The sequence below is a fragment of the Oreochromis niloticus genome, linkage group LG7 (assembly GCF_001858045.2).
Source record: "Oreochromis niloticus isolate F11D_XX linkage group LG7, O_niloticus_UMD_NMBU, whole genome shotgun sequence".
NCBI lineage: Eukaryota > Metazoa > Chordata > Actinopteri > Cichliformes > Cichlidae > Oreochromis > Oreochromis niloticus.
In genome coordinates, this window is record NC_031972.2 from 17,969,139 (window position 1) to 17,987,216 (window position 18,078).

The 18,078-nt window shown below is 39.7% G+C and overlaps 2 protein-coding genes and 1 long non-coding RNA gene across 3 annotated transcripts; 2 read left to right on the plus strand and 1 right to left on the minus strand.

The window, feature by feature from the left end:
- The first annotated feature begins 631 nt into the window (after nucleotides 1-631).
- On the plus strand, nucleotides 632-4,421 carry LOC109202796 (uncharacterized). The gene is made up of 5 exons (XM_019361012.2): nucleotides 632-839; nucleotides 1,174-1,265; nucleotides 1,661-1,855; nucleotides 1,944-2,020; nucleotides 2,276-4,421. Exons 1-5 carry the CDS (start codon nucleotides 689-691, stop codon nucleotides 2,631-2,633), a joined length of 873 nt encoding a protein of 290 aa, XP_019216557.1. The 5' UTR covers nucleotides 632-688; the 3' UTR covers nucleotides 2,634-4,421.
- On the minus strand, nucleotides 3,277-6,011 carry LOC102079501 (uncharacterized). Its single transcript, XR_003221181.1, has 3 exons — nucleotides 5,300-6,011; nucleotides 4,849-4,984; nucleotides 3,277-4,586 (listed from the first exon to the last, which is right to left on the minus strand). It is a non-coding gene; the product is annotated as an uncharacterized LOC102079501 (long non-coding RNA).
- A 197-nt stretch (nucleotides 6,012-6,208) lies between these two features.
- lman1 (lectin, mannose-binding, 1) lies at nucleotides 6,209-17,963 on the plus strand. The gene is made up of 13 exons (XM_003451536.5): nucleotides 6,209-6,581; nucleotides 7,619-7,773; nucleotides 9,643-9,750; nucleotides 10,077-10,138; nucleotides 10,444-10,543; nucleotides 10,677-10,800; nucleotides 12,996-13,054; nucleotides 13,240-13,372; nucleotides 13,619-13,806; nucleotides 14,094-14,170; nucleotides 16,990-17,152; nucleotides 17,239-17,363; nucleotides 17,458-17,963. The coding sequence occupies exons 1-13, from the start codon at nucleotides 6,362-6,364 to the stop codon at nucleotides 17,492-17,494; spliced, it is 1,551 nt and encodes a 516-aa protein (XP_003451584.1). The 5' UTR covers nucleotides 6,209-6,361; the 3' UTR covers nucleotides 17,495-17,963.
- Nucleotides 17,964-18,078: the final 115 nt, after the last annotated feature.

Here is an 18,078-nt window from a genome sequence, read left to right on the forward strand (position 1 = left end):
TGGAAAGATGTCAGGAGTGGTAAGAGCCTGCACCAGAAATTTTCACAATTTCATATATTCTCCTTCTTGTGTATTTTGTTTGGCAGAGCATTTTACAGATGTATTTTAATAGTAGATTTAATAGTAGATAATAGATTAAGATTTTTCTTTCCACAGCCTCATGCCGTGACAGTTTTCTGATATTTAAAGACATGCAAAAACAGATCTGGTTTCACAACACTTGTGCATACCTGTCATAGACGCAACTGGTACTTGCTAGCAGGTCTGACCACTCTCTAGACCTTCAGAATGACATTGTAGCAATGAATTTCAAAGCAGCTGCCAACAGCCACTTACGAAACAGCACAGGAATGCACATTTTTCTCTAACAGTTGCTGGCCGGTTTATAGGCCTCTGTGACTTGACTCGGTGATTTGTTTATTTATTTATTTATTACACCTATACTGCAAGGAAAAATGTCAAAATATCTCACATGAAAAGGCGTTCTCAAAAGTCAAAATGAAAAATCAAAAGCATGATGGCGGATTGAATCCTCCATGACATGTAAATGCTATTTCACTATTTTTGTCAAATTTAAATTGAATTTGCATTACAGCTAAATGCAAATTCAATAGCTTTTAAAACTACTTGCACAATCACTTCCGCGTTCTATGTAGTCCTGCCCCAGTGCTTCCGGTATGGTTAAACCATGGCGACGTTCTACACTCGCTGCCTACAAGAGCTCCCAAAATTGAACATCACTGATGTTCATCGGATTTGCAGAGTGACGACTACCCCAGCCAGCAAATTAGATAAAGGATTTAAGTTATATGCTGCATCATATATACACAACTACGAAGGTAAGAAAACGTAAATTAACCGACAAAGAAACGTTAGCTAACGTCAAATGCAAACACTACGTTACTCCGCTATGTCCTTCATTTGATGTCAATTCTCTACATTACATGTTTTCTTAAACGGTGTTTTATGTCGTCCGAAACTATAGTTGAGGTTTTCTTAACTAATGTCACTTTTGTTGTTAGACACTGTTATAATAGCGTTAGGTAGTTGGCTAACTAAGGAGGTAGTTAACTACCTAATGCTACTCTTGCTAAGTGTAAAGTATATATGTTTAAGACGTGCTGACATGAGTAATACAGAAATAATGCTAATGGTACTTGTATCTTTATTCAGTGTCCAATAAAGACAGGTTGTCAGGGGAGGTCTGTGTGAGAGCCCTGTGCTACAGGTCAATGAGGAAGAGTGAGGCACCACACAGACTAAGTGTAGGCAGGAAGCTGTGTAAAGTTGTTAATCCCCGTTCAGTGGGGTTCAGTTCATTTAAGCATTAGTTAAGTTCATTCCTAAAGGCCCATCAACTTGAATGTTTTCCTTGTCTCCCTGCTTTATCACTCCTAATTTGACTAGTCAGATAGTTTAATCAACGTGTGTTTGGGTGATCAGAAATATTTGACACCAAGTTAATACTGCAAATATACACAAGCTAAGTTATTACAGTTATCAAGGATGGTTAAGTTGTTTTAATAGGGAGAGAAGGAAACACTAAGCATTCAGGAGGGTAAGCCTGTAGGGGTCAGTAACCATAACACTGAACTATGTTCCTGTTCGGCTCTTCCATGAAGATGATGTTACATTTTTAATTTTTGTTCTTTCTTCGTAGATTAAGCTTCTGGATTCATCGCCGGTGGTACTGACACATAGCCAGTGCTCCTGTGTGGCAGGCGCTGTTATGTGCAATCACACTGTGGCACTGCTCTTCCAAACAGCACACTACTCACAACTCAGAGTGCCGGTTGTCCCCCCTGTGCATAGCTGCACGGAATCTGAACAGCAATGGCACAAGCCACGGACAGTGGTAATTTAAATGAGGTTAAAGTTTTTGAATTAGTCCATGTTTACATATGAACAGCAACACCATCCATAGTAAATGTGTCTTCTGTTAGGGTGTGAAGCCAGGACCCATCAACTCCATGATCCTCACTAAGCCGGTACCAAGTAGGATGGCCCAGACTGGAGTACGGTAATTAGATTTGTAAAATTTGGTTTCCTGTGTTACAAATGCATGTTGCTATTTGTTCATACATACATGTGTCAGAATAGGTATTAATTTACATACAACATTACACTTTCTGAAGACGGCTAACTCAGTCATGTACATATACATCCCAGTCTCTAACTTATGCACCACTGTTTTACACCTTTTAGTTTTTAGTTTAGTTGTTGTTCAGTATAATAACCTTCTTCCTTACATTATTGTCATTGATGTTTTCTTTAGGAGTGGCTTCTACAGAGGCATGGTGGGTCCATTACCAGATCCTTGCTTGTTCAGAATAACGGAGGCATATGCAAAATTTAATATTGAGGACAGACCACTTGTGACCACAATGAACATGAGACCTGACAAGCCCCTTGTGGAAAGTGCTTTTGGGCTGGTGCAGGAGGGCAGTGTTCTGTCATATCAGCAGCCGGTTTTGACAAGCCGGTACATCACACTACACCGTGATGCACCAACACCGCACTTGCCTCTGGAGGGGTATGACATCTTGCCATCAGATTGTGTGTTTGTGTGCTCAGAAGAGGAGCTTGTCTGTAACTCTGGAAATGGCTCACAAAATAGAGGAAGCTACACGTGAGCAAAGCTCTTCATCTGAGTGGCATCAGCTCCGCAGGCCCAGAGTGACTGCCTCTAAGTTTCGGGAGGTGTGTCACGTCAGAGGCCAGAGCTCGGCAGAGTCACTAGCAGAGCGTATATTGAAGGGAACAAGGCAGACAGCAGACATGAGGAGAGGAACTGAGATGGAGCCTGCAATAGCAGCAGAGTATAGTAGGCTAATGAATGTTAACTACTCACCCTGTGGTCTGGTCATTCACCCCATTGCCCCCTGGCTTGCTGCATCTCCTGATGGTGTTGTTTTTGACCCCAATGAATACCCCCAGTTTGGCCTTGTTGAATTCAAATGTCCCAATGTACAAAACTTTATTGACTGCAAATATGTGCAGATGGAATGTGGTACCCCTGAACTAAAAAAGAGCCACGCATATTACTGGCAAGTGCAAGGACAACTGCTCATCAGTGGGATGCAGTGGTGTGACTTTGTTGTGTGGGCACAAGAGGACTACCTAGTGCAAAGAATATACATGGATACAGATGTGCACATTGCAATCAGAGAAAAGGCTGACTACTTCTTTTTTTACATATATATGCCAAGATACCTGTGTTTGGAAAAATGAACAGTGAAAACATAGCAAAAAGGAAAACAGATCCTTCAGGCTGGCTGGAACAAAATAACTGATGTTTTATTTGCAAAGTATTTCATGAATTTTTTTGTTGTTACATGTTACTTTTATGTGAAATCAATAAACTGTTATTTAAGCAATGGCATCAATTTCATTTTTTAAAAACACACATTAAAACATTGAATTTGTGCAGAACTTATTTACATGGTAAGTATTTAAAAATCCATGCCTAGCATACTGACATACATTTAGACAATAACACAACTGAGGGAAGAAAATGACAAATGGTATTTTGGATGTTACAAAAGCACAATGTCACTTATGATTTTAAAATGATTTACTTTATAATTTTGATAAACAATTTTGTTGAATATGAATAGTAATATAGTAGTATAATTCAACAGTATTATTAACATTCAACATTTGCAATGAATTAGAATTATCAATAACTGGAACTCAACTATCAGCACTCAAGTACCAGTTCTGTAATCAAGTTTTGTCAAGGAAGAAATGCAACTGTAGTGGCCTCAGCTGCAGGTCATTTTCCATAAGTTCCTTGTACTGGCACTGGTGTCTTGGGAAAAGTCCATCTTGTCTCACTTAACCCATTTTTTAACTAATGCTGTGTTCTGGTAATTTGACAGCATGCATGCTACTGCAAACAGTTGGTTGATATTGTAAACATGTGACATGGTAATAATGCTATCAAAAAGTTTGTTCTGTTTTATCCTCCTAATGACTTGCTCCACATGTACCCTGAGTCTGGCTATGGCCTGCGTCTCCTTAACCTGGTATGCTGGCATCTGCTTCTGCTTAGATAGAAAAGGTGGGCAGTACACTTTGCATTTACAACAATCGGTGATTAGGAAGCCCTTATCTACCATCACTGCCATGTCTTCAGTCAACTTCTCAGCAATGCCTGATTGTTTGAATAGTTCCTTGTCACTAACCGAACCAGCATACAGATTAGAAATGAATGTCACTGGACCATGTGGAGCTATGCCAACCAGGGCTTTCATCGTACAGTGGGATTTGTACGAAGAGTACATTTCACTTTGGAGAAGTGGTGAGGATGGTGTCTGACACCTCAGCTCTGTACAGTCAAGGATCATCTGGGTGTCTGAGAAATCTTTGAATTCCTCAGGGAGGTAAGCTTGCACTTCTTCACGTGTAAGCCAGATGCATTGAGACCCCAGTGCAGTGGCAAGAAAATTTGTCCATGTTGCAATAATGCGGCTCACTGTGGACTGGTGTATGTTAAATCGGTGTGCCAGGTCCCTCTCCTTCAAACCAACTGACAGGAAAACCAGGAAAAGAAAGAACTCGTCAATTGGCTGTAGCAGCTGCCTCTGGAAGGTGAAAACAAAAGGGAAAATGTTACTCCTTAAGCTATGAACTAGTAAAATTATGCTTTTCTTGGCTAAATGTTTTGTAATGGTTATGCATACCATACTGTACCATGGGGTAAACAATGAGGTGCTGTAGTACACAGGTATATGTATGTAAAGGATACTGAGTCTAGTATGCTATTGTACATAATGTAATGTTATTGTACATAAATACATTAACATTACACCTTTAGTTCTAACTACCAACAAACCCATAACCTACCATTGATGTGCGTGCAGGTGTCAACACTTCTTCGTTCCTATTGGCAGCTGACTTGGCTCTTGAAACCCGGATCATTTTGTAGATGCAAGGCTCAATCAAAAACCAAAATGCCATCAAATGATCATAGCTTGGAAATCTATTCACGAGAGAGACATACATCGTGTCAATCATTAGTTAACATTACACACTGACATAAAAATAATGTAAACTGTGACAAATATGCTAATGGTATGCTGTATAACATAGTCTGATTAAGACTCTATTTGGTGTTGTATTTTACCTGTAGCATTAGGATATCGTTTAAACACTAAAGCATCTACATGAAACATACAATCGGCAGAGAAGTAAATATCTATTTTGTTTTCATTAAGACTGGAAACACTTTCGAAATTTAACTGATGGTGACCTTGGTATATTTTAAACAGTTATCTTGAATAGAGCTTAGGTGTACCTGGTGTAGAATCGGATGTCAGTGTCAGAGCCAGCAAAACGCTGTAACCCAAATTCTCGCTGGACACGTAACTCCTGTATTTCCTTCCTCAGAGTCTCCACGTCTTTGGACAGGTCTTTTGCAGCTGATGCAGATATGTCCAATGCAGACGGCTCAGGGACTGAGCAGTAGTCATGATCTCTTGTAAGACTGTGCTCTTCTTGATCGTCAGGAGGAACTAGTTCAGGGCGTCGCTCCGTTCTCTCCCAAACACTACGCCGCGGTGGTTCAACTTTATAGCCATTCCACTCAAAAAGTGTTGGTACAGCACCTTTAATAAGCCGCCTTCGACCATCAAGGGTTGTTGGCTCTATGAGTTGATCACTGGCAAAGTGTCTGCTGCAGACCCTGGTGTGAGAGGTAATCGTGAAATGATCCCGGCGTATGTTTACCAGCCATTGTCTTCTCAAGTCGGAATGGGTCGGAAAGCCATGAAAACTTAGTGTGCCGTTAAATTTGGCTGAAGCCGAACAAAGTGGGACACAGCAGTGCTCGGAGTATTTCTTCTCCTGTTTTTGAAAATGTTCTGTTTTAAATACTTTCCTTTTTATACTCATTCTGAAGTGACATTAGCGTAGCTACCGATAGATAAACAAACATACCGGAAACGCCCAAGCGGTAGTATTTGGAAACGGAAATACGTCACATGCCTTAGTGCAAGTAGTCCAGCCTATCACTAGCAAGGATGTAGCAATTTGAATTTCTGTTGTTGTATACTGCTATATACTCAAGTACAGGCCTCTGTTCCTAAAGGTTTTATTGTAACTTTTTTCCGTTTATTTATTTAGCTATTTGTTGTCTGATGATTTGGCTTTTTTATTATATTCGCCGTTGTTTATTCATGTTGTCGTTTACTTTTGTTGGTTGTGGTGGTGCAAATGTTACAGAGAGAGAGAGCGTAGAGAGGAAGGGGCGGGATTAAATAGGACCCAAAAATCGTCCAATGAGAAAACGCCCTGTTGGCCCAACAGGCATCCCGTCATGCTCGCGGACTCAGCGCTACGTCAGCAGTGATACAGAAACATGGCGGTGCCCATAGCGGAGAGCCCGGCTGTCGGCGCTCGTTTGTTGATAATAACTTTTGTCACGACGCTAATATTTCACAGCAGTGTCGCCGACATCACCGTGGGAGCTTCGACGTCAGAGGAGGCTCCACACCGCCGGTTTGAGTACAAATACAGCTTCAAAGGACCGCACCTGTCTCAGAGTGACGGCAGTATCCCTTTCTGGATCCACACTGGAAGTAAGTTTGTGTCCAGCTGTCAGCATCACGGAACCGCTGCTCGTCAAATCGCTTCGACAGCCGTTTGTCCAGCTGGCACGAGCACGGCTGAGGTCATGTCCTGTTTGTGGTTTGTTTCGGCTCTGGGTGTTCAGAGGCGACAGCGGCTTGTTTTGTTCATTCACAAGTGCACTAGGAAATACTTTGATTTTAGCACTCGACTCCCAGTCACATTCTCATTCAAATCAGTGCAGAGCTGAATAAGTCAGAGTTAAGTTAGAAGTCCTGACTGGCGCTGGGGAGTGTGCAGACACCGGCCTCCTCACTGTTGAACTTTCCTCTTGCAAAAATAGGCCTTTGGAGTCTTGCATCACACTGTGAGTATTCCTGCTGATACAAGAAAGCTGCACCAGCTTACACTGCATTCTCTAAATAAACACCGCTCAGCGCCTGTACATAATGAACACCTTCATTAGCATTCTGCAGGTTATTTCCTCAGTGAACTGTTTATTTTTTAGAGCTAAAGGTGGCTTCATTAAGTGTATGAGTGGAGGTTGACAGGAAGCAAAGAGAGAGAAAACATAGCACCCAACATATCGTGAATAAACTTTTTTTCTGTTGTCCCCTAACAGCCACAAAGATTACTGTCACATTTGAATGCATATTAAATATGACCTTTTACACATTTCCAAAGCACAAGCTGATGCTCTCCTTTGCTCATTTTGTCTTACAAGAGCTCCAAAGCCATACTTCCTGTGATTCAAAACCGCTAAAAATATTTATTTATTTATTTATTGACCTGGTACAAAGTAGAGGTAGTGTAGCTTTTGAGAGAAAAAAAACAACGTACAAACAAATCAGGTGCTAGGCAGTAAAGAGCTTATCAAGTAGGTACAACTTGATAATGCTGACGTGTAATAACAATAATACACCGCTGCAGCAGTAGTGGGGAAAAAAACAACAACATTTATTGTGTCACTGAGTTCTTTTCCACAGATTCCTCAAAGTTTGTGATAAATTAGTAAGTAAACTCACTTTGCGTCCTCTCTCTGTTCTAGATGCCATTCCTAGCGCAGACCAGGTGCGCATTACGCCATCCCTCAGGAGTCAGAGGGGTTCTGTTTGGACGAAAAACAAAGTCAACTTTGAGCACTGGGAGGCCGAGGTGACATTCAGGGTATCTGGAAGAGGAAGAATGGGGGCCGACGGTTTGGTAAGGAGGGAAAAAACCTTAGTGTGGGCTGATTGTGCAGCTGCGAGAGTCTAGCTTCATTTTCCACTGTCTACTCCAGCCTCAAAGTATGGGTCATCTGACCTGAACTGTGCTTTGCGGTCTGCCATGTTTGGCTTTGTGGTTAGCCCAGTGTGGTTAGCCTATGCCAGTCTCTTCGTCTTTCTCATGATGAGCATAAACATAAAGAGAAGTCTTTCTAAAGCCAATAGAAAACAATTTTTTTCAAAGATGATAAGAAAATGTGTGTTTGTTTATTAGTTAGCTGACCTTAACCAGTCACATGAACTGGCAGAGGAAAAACATTCTCAGTGATCCCACACTGATTATCACTGCTCCTGGCTCAGCTCAGCTTAAACCCCCTCAAAGCTGTCCTCTATATTGGACATTTAACAACCATGTATGGTGGTGACTCTTTGAGGTGGATGGTTGTTGCTCGGGGAAACTGGTTGCAGATCTTCTGCACCAAAATAGTAGTTTTTCACGTTTGTCTGCAGCTACTTGCTAACTATTAGCTGAGTGGTAGTAAAACGTCAAAAGACCCAATGCAAATTAGAAATGAAAAAGGTTCACCTTCAAAATGCAGCCAGCATTTTTCAAAAGGCACATCTTTTACTTTGAAGGCGAACCTTCTCCATTTCCACTTTTCACAGTTTCACTACTGCTCAGAGAGCAGCTGGGCAGTGTTTGTAGACAAGACCGCAACTTCCATTCAAACAAAGACTGTAGCAATATGGTAGCAACCAAAGCAGTCACAATGAGGGTTTATCTTACCGCTTGGGGAATACACATTTTCACTTAGCAACAGGGGTTGCCAGGGGGTCACTGACCAGTCCATAGGGCTGTGTGACTGGGACTTTAGCAATCATTTTCCCAGTAACTACCATCAACATCCAATAACTAGTTGACAAATAATCATTTTTCCCTCCCATCAGCCAGTATTGACTGATGGGAGAAATCTCCCCGTTTCTGTCCAGACAGACCAATATTGCTTTTGTGGATAATCTAATAGTAGACATTGAGAAACTTGCTTCTAAAACCTGTTTCACCTACACGCCCTGTTTCAGGTGTGTCCTGCCCATAGGGTTGTATGACAAACATTGGCTAACAAGTGTAGTGTGAAGCGTAAAGATACTGAGTTTACTTGTAAGAGGTTAAACTTCTCTGGGGAGCCTAAATGAAGCATTTCACCCAAATACACAATTGCATGCTACAAATATGTAAAATTGCAGATTGTACATATCTGGGGGGGGGGGCTGATTATTAAACAGTCCGTATGTGAGGCAAAGGATTTTAAATTAAGATAAATACGCGTTCGTATCATGTATGCTCTGAGGCTGCAGCGATAATTGACAAGGACACTTTATCTTATGAAATGAACTTGCACTGTATCTGTTTAGGTCAGTTGTTAACAAGAAATTGGAGTAGAGAAATTGTGCACTGTGCAGTCATTAAGTGGCATTTTAATCTTTATTAGATAGTGACAGTGTAGAGATAGACAAAGACAGAGGAAACCAAAAAGAGAACAGATAAAAGATTTGGGGTATGACACTCAACTCAGCTGGGCACGCAGAAAATGTTTAAAGGCTCTGATCTGATCTGATCTGATCACACTGTCTTAAAATAATATTGCCAAAGCATCAAAATAAAAATTATGTTAAAATAAAAGCTTTACAATAGAAAACAAATATATGTGTATGTTTGTATATATGTAATCACCCATATATCAAGATAAATATTAAATCAGATATTCTTTATTCAGCTCTAATCCCATGGATTCCAAACAAGTTTTTTCACATAAATTAGCTATTTATTGTTTTTTATTTACTGATTTATTTTTATGTCTGACAGGCCGTGTGGTTCACCAGTACACAAGGCCTTGAGGGTCCAGTGTACGGAGCTGCTGATCAGTGGAACGGAATTGGAGTCTTCTTTGATTCTTTTGACAATGACGGAAAGGTTGGTGTCAGCTATAGTTTTTAATAATGGTAAAACCTAAATGACTATTTAGCGTAAACTGTAAAGCGCTATAGCTTTATTCACATTTGTTTCTGTTATTGTGTGGTGGGAGCAGTCGGTTCAGAGACTTTCTGCCTATATTATAACAAACAGCTTTATTTCTCAGTCAGGAATCATGTTAGCAATTAAGAACCCAGAGCTTTTTGTTTATGTGAAATTTACATTTTACTTAGTTAAATAAGATTACCTAAACATCAAACCTATTTCTGTGCTTTAGATGACAAAAAGGATTAATCTGTTTCTTTGTTTTCTGGGAATCCTTCCAGAAAAATAACCCAGCTATTCTCGTTGTGGGAAACAATGGCAACCTTGTTTATGACCATCAGAAGTAAGTAAACATTTCTTGCGCTTTCCTCTGATGTCATCACCAACTCGAATTTTACCAACTTAAAGAAGATTAGAAAATATGATTATATTTGCTTGGAAAGTAAATAATCCTCTCTCCTTCCTAATCTCCCTCGGGCGAGTGAAAGCTTTAAATCATTTTTTTAAATCTTAAATTCTGTGCTTACTGTACCATAAAGTATATACGCAGGCATGAATGTTATTATCTAATAAACCTGAGTGTGTTTTCCTCAAAGTTTACCGTAATTATGAGGTGCAAGTAATAGTTTTTTGTTTGTTTTCACGCAGCGATGGCTCCACGCAGGCCCTTGGTACATGTTTACGAGACTTCCGCAATAAACCCTACCCTGTCAGAGCCAAAATAACATACTACAAAAGGACACTGACGGTAGGAGAAAACATGAACCTTTTAGCATTAAGTGTGTATATATTCACAATGTGAAGTAAGATGAAAACAATGGCACTTTTGAGACAGTAAAAAATGTAGCTCTGTTTTTGTTTTTGCTTTTTTCCCTCTTCAGGTCTTGATCAACAACGGTTTCACTCCGGACAAAGAGGACTATGAGTTCTGCACAAAGGTGGACAACATGGTCATTCCATCTGACGGTTTCTTTGGCATTTCAGCTGCTACCGGTGGTTTAGCAGGTATTATTCTATTTGCTGTTAAAAAACTGTTTACAAAATCAAAACCTCATAAGCAACGGATTTCTCTGTAATAATTTATATTCGACCTGACAGTCGCTCTTAGGTCACTTTCAGAACTGAGCTACACTCACGGACGCTTTCAGGTGCATTTTTTTCCTCTTATTGAGTTAGCTCCTCCTTTTACCTTCCAAACCATCCATATGACGTGTCAGCGTCACACCACAGCTGCAGATTTGTTGGCTGCACAGAAATGGTTTGAATCTTTTGTTTCACCATTTCCCAAACAATGACTGTGGAGGTCATTTGAGTATAGTCCTTTTCTTAGCAGTGTGGTCTTCTGCTGCTGTAGCCCATCTGCTTCAAGGTTTGATGTGTTGTGTATTCTGAGATGCTCTTCTGCATTTCTCGGTTGTAAAATCTGGTATACTGTCATCTTCCTATCAACTTGAAGCATTCTGGCTATTCACCTCTGACATCAACAAGGCATTTCACCAGTTTTTGGAACCGGCACTCACTATGTTCTCTCTTGTTCGGACCATTAAAACATAGAAATGTTTGTTTGGGAAAATCCCAGCAGATCAGCAGATTCTGAAATACTCAGATTAGACTGTGTGAGACCAACAACCATGCCAAAAATTACATTTTTTTCCTCATTCTGATGCTCTGTTTGAACTTCAACAGGCCATCTTGACCATGTCTACGCACCTAAATTCTTGCTGCGATTTAACTGGCTAATTAGATGTTTGTATTAATGAGCAGTGGCAGTAGTAGCACTAGAAATATTTCAGGTCTGCCTTCTATTAAAGACTTAATTTCATTTTTACTGTCTAGTAATTTCTGTAGTTAAAACATTATTGAAACATTACCTCAGTCTTATGTAGGGATGGGTATTGATAAGATTTTCACGATTCCGATTCCATTTTCGATTCTGTTTAACGATTCTCTTATCGATTCTTATTTTTAAAAAGGAGAACACTAAGGTCGATTAGCTTAGAACTTTGTTTTATATCTTCTCTTTGAACAAGATAGAAATTTAGGAGTAACATGGCCTTACAAACCCAACAGTGAGATCTTAAGAGATCCACAGCCTACGGCTCTTCAATGGGGTGTCACAGGGTCCCCAGGAAAAAAAATTGTAAATGTAAAATAATAAAATAAATATTCTTCTGTAGCAATAACAAAGTATAACATAAATTATTCTGTAGCAATTACACAAGAATATCCAGTAATGTCCCTGCCTACAATTAAACACATTCACTTACCGAAAATCGGGGGCATCTGCTGTGGCAAATGGGTGCAAGCCTTTGACCACAAACTTAGTCACTGCTCGGTGACATTCGACTATCCTGGCCTGAAAGGAGACGCTACCGGTAGACTGCAGCGAGAACTGCCAGCCAGACTCTGTCTGTCTCATCATGGTCACCTAAATGCAGCGCACAGTAATGGCAGGTTTTGTAGGCAGATCGCGCTAACATAATATGCACTGTTAGTTGATCATTTACCTGCCGCATTAACGGGAGCGCACGTGCAAACGTTACCGCTGCTGCTGGGTTGAGATTCACGAGTCCGGAGCGGAATTAAAAACATGACATTCATTTAAGGTTATCGCGTGTTTTGTGAGCAAATGCTTTTGCATATTCGTAGTGTTTCCTCCCTTAAATGAAATATCTACTTTGCAAGTATTTCAAGTTGCCCCGTTGTCATCCGTTTTCGTAAAGTATAACCAAACTTTTGAGCATTTGAGCCGCTTAGGCGCCCTGCCAGGTAAATGACGCTCCGCAACGTGGTGACGTCTTTCGGGGCGACTGGAATCAATAAGGGAATCGTTTGCAAAAATGGCAAACGATTCCAAGGAATTGAAACAGTGGGTTCTCAACAAGAACCGGTTTTCGATACCCAACCCTAGTCTTATGATGACTTTACTAGTTTTGCTGGTCTGGTCTTGACTAGTTAAATTGTTTCCATCTTAACATTATTGCCTATTACTGCTACCTTTAGTCCTTGTTCCTAGTATCACTGTTTTGACTTACTGCTTATTGGTAATTGATAATTACTAATATAGTATGATAGTATTACCTTATCACACATTGTAATATCTCAGAAACAACTGCATTATAGTCTTAAAGTGGAGGAATTCAATGATTTTATTTCTGATGTTTGTGATTTTCTCATTGAAATTTTCTTTTGTTCGTCAGATGACCACGATGTTTTGTCCTTCTTGCTATTCAGACTCACAGAGCCTGGCCAGCAACCGGTAACTACATTTTTTTTTTTTTTTTTTTTTTTGTCTAGAACTCCTAATACGTTTCCAATCCCTTTGTGTGTGTGTGCGTGTCTGTCTGTGTGTGTGCATGTGCATGTGTGCGTGTATATGCACTATACACCCAAGCAGAGCCTCTATTGAGTTCACAGAGGGGTTTTTTGTCTTTCCCATTGAAGCCCCCAGTTGAATCTGAGATTCCTAAAGAAGAGAAGGACAAGTACCAGGAGGAATTTCAGAACTTCCAGCAAGAGCTCGATAAAAAGAAAGAGGAATTTCAGAAGGAGCACCCAGACGTCCAAGGAGAACCAAGTTAGTTTTCTGAAGCATGATGGTCCAAACAGTTGTGTAAAATTACGCAATGAATGAAAAATACACATTTGTTTTTATTTATATTCTATATTAATCTGTTAGGCATTACCTAAAACAGAAAGTTACATTATTTGAAAAATATGAATCAGAAAGCATTCAAGAAGAAACAAATATGTCCAAATATTACTTACAGATTACAGATTTCTTTTCCATAATTGGGTTTTAATCTGCAGTATCTCCTTTCAGTTGATGATTTGTATGAGAGTGTGAATGACCGGGAGATTCGTCAGGTGTTTGAAGGCCAGAACCGGATCCATCTGGAAATCAAACAGCTCAATCGGCAGCTCGCTATGATCCTGGACGAACAGCGTCGATACGTCTCCGTCATCACGGATGAGGTCGCCAAAAAGGGGACAAACACTGAGTCAGGACAGGTGGGCATGTCATCAAGATGCAAACTTACACAAGATGCTAAAGGTGTTCGCTGTAAAGCTACAAAATAGATTTTTATATTTTGTTACAGATGAAGAAGCATGTTTCTTTTTTTTGTTTGTTTCTTTTTACATTTTAAAAATGTGTGTTGGGACTTTGGACTGTCTTTCTATGAACTTCTACCTTAGTAAACTTTTCATCTGGGCGCTTATCAAAACATGGGAAACCCTTTATATGACAGCTGTATCAGTATGAACCTTCAGACCATTGTGCTTCATTTCTCTCTTAGCTGGATTCTGCTGGTCAGCAGCTGGGCTCCATCGTAGCCACGCAGCAGGAGGTTCTCAAAAGCCTGAACGAGTTGAAGTAAGTAACAACAGCGTTTGTTGTTGACAGTCGGTTACTCTTAAAAGATAGCTGCTTTTTAAAAAAAACAACAACATAAAGACACATCCGTGATACTCCAGAAAAACAAGGGAAATCCTGCCGCTTAAATCCATCACATCACATTTAATCTCAGGAGAGGCTGGCTGCGACATCACAGGTGTCTGCCGTCCTGATAATCCAGCGGCTATAACAGCTTCCTCCACAGTCGGTAACGCTGGATTTCTAGGCCCAGATTTACTGATGCATTGCACCAGTGTAAACTGGGTTTTGGCACAGAAACAAGATTACCCAAATACCTAATACCAATTACCTAATAAAAAAAACTCATTTGCAATGAATCAGTTACATGATAGAGAATTGCTGTATGAGCAGGATAGTTTTGCAGTAGACTTTTTGACAGCTGATCAGGAGGCAGAGAAACCCAAAAGGTGGCTGATTAAGAATTCTGTCATACCACAATTACAGCTCAAAGTGCACACTGATATCCAGCTCTAATGTGCTTCTTTTAAAACCATAAAAATGGTCACCCCACCTGCTCTCACATTTCTTTTTTTGCAGACATGGAATGAATAGAGAATGATTGATTCTGCTACTTAAAATAAGTGAGCCTGATTTGATGTGCAGGTTCAATGTTATATTATGTCAATAACATATCTTTGTTTATGTATTGTTTACCATAAGCTCTTTATGGACTATGTCATTGTGGGCATGCCAGCATTTTTAAATATGTGTGCTGCTTGATGAGTGAGTCATTATGACTTATGAAACAGCTACGTAGTCTTACTCACTCTTTTGTCAGCCATTTAGCACAAATATTTATTTTCCTTTCAGGAAAACTTGATTGACAAATTTGATTCATTCTGGGTGCTTTTAAAATCGAGCTGCACGAACAAAGAAACTGGATTTATTTATTTATTTTTATTAATGCATATTTGTCTTGTGTTAATTTTAACACACCATCTGCATAAAGACTTAATCAGAATGACAAGATATTAAAGATTTTAGTTTATATAACATTAATCTCTCATGTATCACAAAAAAGCAAGCTGTTTATATGCCCTAAATCCAACAGGACATTCATTCTCAGATGACTGCATACATGATTTTCTTTATCATATTGTTGACCCATAATTCCCGTGGCACTCGACTCTTAGTTACTCGTTTGCTAAATCTACCCAAGCACTCTGTTTTTGTTTTTTGCTTCTTCTTTTTTTTTAATCCTGTAGTGAGTGGGAAGATGTAATAATTGAATATTAAGGGTGCTACACAGGAGTAAGCTGATTGGCACAGTAAATAAGTTTGCTGGCAAAAGGCTTCAGCAGCTTCTGCTAATGTGCTAATGTGAGCAACTGATCTGTATTACTTTGTAGATTAAGTGCTCAGTTTATCCTGACCCGTCTTAAACACAGAGTTTATGATAGGACTTTGTCTCGCTCTAAACCTACATAGAGGGCTCTTTGCTCATAAATGGGTCACTTGGAGTAGACGAAGATTAGACGTAGGGTTTAATAAATGCTCACTTACTTCCTCAAGGGAGATTTTTTTTTCCCCCATGTCCATGAAACAAATTAGATTTTGTTTGTATGTCGTCCCTGTTTCAGACCTCGACCATGTGGCCGAGCAAGAAAAGGCCCCTTCTTAGCACCGTTCTGCCCTTATCAGATTAGTAGTCTTTAAATACTTCTGTCATATACAAGCAAAAAATACACAGTGTCCCATCCATTTGATTTCTTGTCACAATCTCCCTCAGGGCCGTCTTACTTACACTAGTGGAATTCTGCTCATTTGTCTTTTTTTCCCCTTCATAATCGCCTTAGACGTGTTTAAGATGATAGAGGGGAAACTAGTTGCTTCCTCCCTGTAAGTAATCAACTTTAAGAAATTACATTTTGTTGAGAAATGTGATCCTGGCTTAAAGTCTTTCTTCTCTTCTGGGAATGCTTTGCATTCAATGTAGTCTTCCTTTAGTAATTAATCTGAAAGTGAAGATGCAGATTTCACATTCAGTCCTTGGTGGGCCTCAGCAGCAGCACCTCAGGGTGGTTTATTCTGCTATCTGACGGGGTGAATGTGAGAAATGATTTGTACTAATTTCCATTAATAAGTCAAGGGTGAATGGCAGCTTGACACAAATCTTCCAGACAGATGATGAAGTGACCAGGATAAACCAGTCTGAACTGGTCAGCATATGTTCTTTTGACCCTGACTGTTCAGTTACTGGTGCGCAAGAGTTATAGAAGAGGATTTCTACCAGATATAAATGAGCAATTTAAAGATTGAGAAGGTAAAATGGTTCCACGGGTGATCAATTACAGTTAGAAAGGCTCTCAGTTTCACACACATCCACATTAATGGGGACCAGCTATCAGATGCTTTGTTAAATTTTTCAGACAATTTTTTAATTTTGTCTTCAGCGTGTCCCTCTCATAGACACATAGATGCATAATCCACGTGGTGTCCCCCTGTTTCTGAGCCATTTCTTATCCCTCTGTACTTGTAATCTGTTGTAAGAACATGTTTTTATAAGGGATTAATTTAGCAATCATGACCTCTTTTATCAGATGGCAATTTTCTGGTTTGTCAAAGTTTGAGAATATGTAGCCTCCAGTGAATAGGGATTAAAAGATTAATTTTTAGACAATTTATATGACTGTAAATAAGCAGCACCTCACAGCATGTTTACTGTTCAACATGTTTCCCCACATGAATTCAATCAGCAGTGATTTATTTCAGTCCTTTTGGGGGTTCTTTAATGTTAATGTGCAGTCTGTAAACACGATGTCTGTCTTGCTCTGCAGAAACTCCTTTCACGAGTCGCTGAGACAGATTGGCTCTGTCCAGAATCAGGGTAATCAAGCCCCTATGGGGACATACGAGACCATGCAACATTTCAACGACATCAAGGAACATCTGCACACCGTCAAAAGGAACGTGGAGAACCTGGTTCAGCGTAATGCTCAGGTGTGGATCGGAGTTTGAACTCTTCTGATCTGTTTTAGAAAAAAAAAGTATTGACTGAACCAGCTGATCTGCATTGTGTTGTTCAGAATCCAGCTGACAAGGCCGTGAAGTGTCCCGAGTTGCCTCCCATGCCTTCCTGCTTATCCACTGTTCATTTTGCAATCTTTGTCGTGGTCCAGTCAGTCCTATTCTTCTGCTACGTCATGTACAAGTAAGTTATTTTAGGTTGTAATTTGGGTTGCATCTGATTGGAAATCTAAACATGCTCTGATTTTTTTGTATCTTTTTCTTCGTTTCGCTTGCAGAAGTCAACAAGAAGCAGCAGCTAAGAAGTTCTTTTGATGGCCTACGTTCATAAAGCCGAAGTGTATACATGAGGGAATGTCCATTTTCATAATTTTTTTTTTTTTTTTTTTTTGGATGGGGTTTGATTATTTTCAGTGTAAGTTATTTTACTTGAAAAATTGGTTTTGTTGTAGATGTTTTTTTTAATTCATTGCAGATTTGTAATTTGATCAGTGTGACACTTCTGGATTTCCAACATGATGTAACATGTTCCTTACAGTATTCCTGGTTGGTCAGATCCTTAGATTTTTTTTAAAAAAAGAGAGAAATCTGCCACAGTCCCATTCCCTGAAACAGAACCTGTGTTTTGAAATGTGCAATTTTGTATAAAATACAGCAGAACTATTGATAATGTAAACCTAGACATTGGATTTCTGGGACTGTTTATCTCTTTCAGTTGAGTCAAACATGTCAGAATCTGACATATCCTCTACCTGAACAATTTACATAAACTACCTTAAACAAATAACTGCACCATGCCTGGTTATTGTTTCACACTTCAAACATGATTCATCTATGCTCAATAATTTGTTTTCTGTTTATTTCTCATTATCACAATTTTTCCACCTATTCCAAAACAC